The sequence below is a fragment of the Anneissia japonica genome, unplaced genomic scaffold (genome assembly GCF_011630105.1).
Source record: "Anneissia japonica isolate Jap-2015-1 unplaced genomic scaffold, ASM1163010v1 scaffold288202_len37801_cov127, whole genome shotgun sequence".
Classification (NCBI taxonomy): Eukaryota; Metazoa; Echinodermata; class Crinoidea; order Comatulida; family Comatulidae; genus Anneissia; species Anneissia japonica.
The window spans coordinates 16,739-21,743 of record NW_022693126.1 but is presented as its reverse complement, the minus strand read 5'-3'; the positions used below and the strand labels follow the sequence as shown (position 1 = coordinate 21,743).

General features: G+C 32.0%; 1 protein-coding gene across 1 annotated transcript in view; it reads left to right on the top strand.

Annotated features, from left to right (window-relative positions):
* The first annotated feature begins 4,244 nt into the window (after positions 1 to 4,244).
* LOC117100667 overlaps positions 4,245 to 5,005 on the top strand; it is a 5,605-nt gene continuing 4,844 nt past the window's right edge. Inside the window, exon 1 of the mRNA XM_033240455.1 lies at positions 4,245 to 4,910. Within this exon, the coding sequence (XP_033096346.1) occupies positions 4,812 to 4,910 (99 nt within the window). The 5' untranslated portion in view covers positions 4,245 to 4,811. The remainder of the gene's footprint in view (positions 4,911 to 5,005) is intronic.

The window sequence follows — 5,005 nt, the reverse complement described above, 5'->3', positions numbered from 1 at the left end:
AGCAGTTTTTGCGTTGTGAGATTTGATAACGTTGGCAAAGTTCGGCATACAGCTGTAGCTGACTTTCACCGTGTTTCTGTTAAAGATCTTGTTTAGTGGGTTCTCCTTTGGGAAGTTCTTATCTATTAGTTATATATTATATATATACACTACTCCTAACTAACTCATAGGGTAAAAAATCCTTTGTCTACATTTCGCCTTAACGTTGTTAAAATTTCCCCTTAGCGGCAGTATTTTCGCCTTAAGGTATTATTTTTAACCCTTTCCATTGTTAACGTTTCCCCCTATGGTAGTATAGTGATGCAAAAACGCTGAGTGGTTATACAGTAGAAAACAAAATATTTTAGTCAGGAAACGAATCAGATAAGATCAGATAATACAATAAATAATCGGCTTTAAATAAAAGTGGGTGATTAGTGAGATATACAATAATGGAGACACAGAGATAGTGATATATGCAGGGAGCAAGATAATTTGTTTAAAAAGTGTAAAAAACAATGTAGCTGATATTGAGGAGGGTAAGCTACAATGATACTGATAAATATAATGGAATAGAAAACATTGGGTAATATATGAGCCTAATATAATATAATTATGATTCATTTATCATTAACATTTATGAACAATAAAAACTGGGTAGATGTATAAAATGCAGAAGTCATATGCAGAGAAGTGAAAATTTATATTGTAATAGGGCTATTTAATTTTCTTAAGCTGTGTCCCCTGATGATGGAATTCATATTCATGTAGCCGTAGCTTATTTTCACGTTGCTTTCGTTGAATGTTTTTGGTTGTGTCCGTATGGGAATTGTTCTAGATATATTATATGTTTTATGTACGGTGTATCCACCGTCCTACAATGCTTGGTGGTTGTACGTGGGTGTGGCCAAAGAGTATAAATAGAACAAGAGAGCCAACAACGCTCATTGAGAGCGTCAAAAAACGATACGCTCTACGCAGATAGTGTAGGACGCCAACTAACGCTTGTATATGTTTTATTACCCAGTACTGCACCGCGGGTAGTTGCTAAATACAACGGGTTCAGCCGAGGGGCGTGGCTTCGTATATGTTGACGTCATGCATAATTCCAGTAGTGCTGCGCCATCATTCCTGATCTTGTTGTTGGCGAAGTGCCCTGGTTTAATCACACCGTGTAGAGGCATTGATCACACGGATAGCAAAATGTAGAAAAAAAAAACCAATTAAGTTGTCCTGAAGGAAATATTGTTATATTGTACTACTTCGTTGCAATAAAATGTAGAACAGATCAAGGAATCATCCACCATAAGCGACCAGATATAGGCGTTTTTTAATGTTTAAAAAGACCTCGTCTATTTACCCTATATAAATTTATCTATTATTATTATTATTATTATTAAGTAGGCCTATTGAACATAATTAACCGGGCCGATTTATTAATAATTTATGTAAATCTGAAGTCTAGTAATAATATCAAAGTTTTTATTTTATAAATTAATATCGTCTTGTTTTAAATCGTTTTAAGTATGTTAAGTTATTTTCCCATGCCTATTCTACCTAAATATTAAGGAAACAGTGCTTTTTTTTTATAATGTTTTAATGACTTCAAATATACTCGCTATTAGGACGACATTAAACAAATAAAATCGTCTACATTATTTGATTGTTTGCGTCAGTCGTTTACCGAATTTTATTGAATATGTGTACTGGAAAAAACATATTTGTTTGTATTGATGTACTATTAAAATGTTTGTGTCCCTAGCGGCGAGTACACAGGCAAATAAATGAAGATACAAGAACAACCATCATCGGATGGAAATTGTCATTTATTATGACGAAAATAAAACAGGTTTGGTTAAAGCACTGGCCGAGATAATACCATAAACTAGATACGACCATTACTGTCTTATAACCATTAAAGATATATAATCAAAATGTTCTTAACTACATAAATTCATATTAAAACAATTTGTTCACCATATACATAGTCAAATAACATGCATGTAACATTTTGTATTACTTGTAAAACGGTTATCACAAGAATGATTTTACCATAGAAGACTAAGTAAAGTATCGTATGTATTACAATAATTTTAATTAAAATAACAAATATGGGGTATACCGTACATAGGCCTATAATCACAGGCATATAATTTAACTAGCCAACCCTGAGTCTGGGTGAAAACGCTGATCTATGTCAAAAATATGGGGGATGTATGGGGAGGATGGAGGGGATTTTAAGAGCAGTTAACGCTAGGATGGACAATGGTAAAGTGTTTCCCCAGAGACACGTCCCAACCAACTCTAGGCTTACCTGTCAAGTTACCTAACTTACGAGGTCCTCGGCCCTACAAAACATCTGGTAAATATATAAGCCTAGCCAATGGTCAACACAAATCTATTTTTTTTTTCTTTTGCCGCCGAATAATCCTCTTCATCGCGTATTTGGCGTATACGCGCGATGTTGAATGCGAGCGGGAAAGTCCTGCAAACCACGCTCAGATCAAATTTGCATTGGAAACACATCATATCTGAAGAAATCAATGTAAGTTTATTTTACTGTCAATTATAATCAAAACAGATTAGGGCTATTATCAATAGAAGGGAACCAAGAGCATTGACACATCGGCATTATTCGGGTGAATTATCATCAGACTCAATGTTACCTTTTCTCAGAGTGTGAATGCCTGGTCCTATGCTGTAGTAGCACATTGAATGTGATTTTTTTTATGACGGTGTCTACAGTATATCCTAGATCAATCAGTGTCTCCTTCAGTAGGTATTAAATGAGAAATTTCTAATCTGTGTGAAGATTTGTAGGTCACTTCTCTTGAGTTTCAAAATATTATTTATAACAGGGGTGGTATCAAACTAATAATAACATTGCCCAGTAGTTGTATTGACCTCGGCTTTCATGACATTTATTTAGTATTTTCTCTGCAATTAAATCAAGATTTTGGCACATTAAATTTTAAAAAATGACTGTTTAAACCGGACAGCCTATTCAGAACAATGAGATGTTTGAAAACACATCCTGTATACGCTTAATTAAAGGCTAATTAAAATAACGACCAACTTATACAGAATCATTAAGAGGCCTTTTCTATTTTTTTTTTCTATAATGAATGAAAATTTGTATTGCATATTTAAGGTATTAAATACAATAACTGATTTCAAAGTTCATAAAAGCCAAAAAAAAAAAAAAAAAAAAAAAAAAAAAAACAAATTAAGTCTACTGAAATAATAATTCTTGGTTATTTTTAATATTATTTATAATAAAATACAGAATTGTGAGGCAAGACCAAAAATCAATGAGGGGGAATGAATATAAGCTGGTAAATTATTTTTTTAGCCTAACTGAATTAACATAGCATATACCAGATAATTTTATGTAAGAATCAGAAAAAATTAAGCACGTATTAAGTGAAAAAAAAAAACTTTAAACAGAGCTTCTTTATTTTTAAAAACAATTATGAAACATGACTTTCAGTTACCAAAATGATTTTCTATTACTAAATGTTGTTATTACTTTTTAGGGAGAAATCAAGTGAAGTTTGGACTACAGTACATTTGGATGATTGTAATATGTCGGGCGTATGACACAGGTCCTGTTGTTATGGTTGTTTATGGCAATGTAAATGATTCTGCACAGCCCCTGTCTCTTATACACATCTAGATTTGTATAAGAGACTTGTAATAGGGATAACACCCTCCTCACACCTCCCAATCGACAGTCTACACCCCACGCTTTCAGGTCACCATTTGGTTTTTTTGCACTACATTTCTAGTATTGTTCATTTCAGATATTAACATCACAAGAATAACTTGGGCAACAACATCAAGAAATGAGAATGAAGGCGTTGCAATCCACTACTCAGGAGTTCCCTTTACGGTCATTGGACGCTGCAAGCTGCTCTGCCACATGGGTCCAGATAGTGGTTCTAATAAGAAAAAGAAAGAGAAGTTAAGGGCAGAAAAACTAGCAAGGGTAATATCATAACTAAAATTTCAATGAAATGTGATAAGATGATAAACTAGTAATGTATGTATTAAATATATCAAAATCAATTATCACTTGTTCTACGACAGAAAAAACAGGATCATCCTCAAGGGATTAAGGAGCGAAACACAAGAATGGGAAAGAAAAAAAACTGTCCCTTACATATCGAAATGCGACATGTTGCATTCTTCACTGAGTTTCAGGTTAGTACATTGATTGTGGGTACTGTTGCACATACTGTAAAGTACTACCATTCCTGCAAAATGGAAACATCCCTTTAAGTTGTAGCTCTAAAATAACACAATTGGTGTTTTTCAGTTTTTATAATTTATATAGTTGAACCTAAAAACTAATATTCTTCATTAGCTTATTTATCCATAAGTAATGTTTAGCATATTTCTAAAATTTTCTTTGCAATCTGCTTTTTAAAAAAAGTTTTAGCATTCATACTTACATTATCTAAATTTAAAACATAAAACTCTGGAATTAGCTATGATTATATACATATTACTATATTTAATTTAATATGGACAACAACAATAATAATAATAATAATAATAATAATAATAATAATAATAATAATAAGATTATTTATATAACAAATGCAATGATTTAGTCCTGAATGATGATCCATATTTGATATTTTGTGTTCATAAATGTATATATATAAAATAGTATGCAATAAATAGCCACGGCTACAATACACTTTATATCAATCTTCTTTTTCCCTTTTATGTGTTGAATTAATGTGTTGAATAAAATAATTCTAAATAAATACCCACAGAGCCAAAAAGACACAGAGTGGGAGAAGAGGAACGTTGCAAAGACACTAATGAATAAGCTAAATTTGAAAGAAAATGTTAAAGTGCAACATCGAATTTACTATTCTTTCCCAAATGAAAACGAGCATGAAAATCACATCACAGGAGAAGTATGTAAAATATGGAGTAAAACAGAAATCAGTAACAACATTGTGACTTATATTTAAATTATACAAATATTCCATTATTCCATATATATATATAT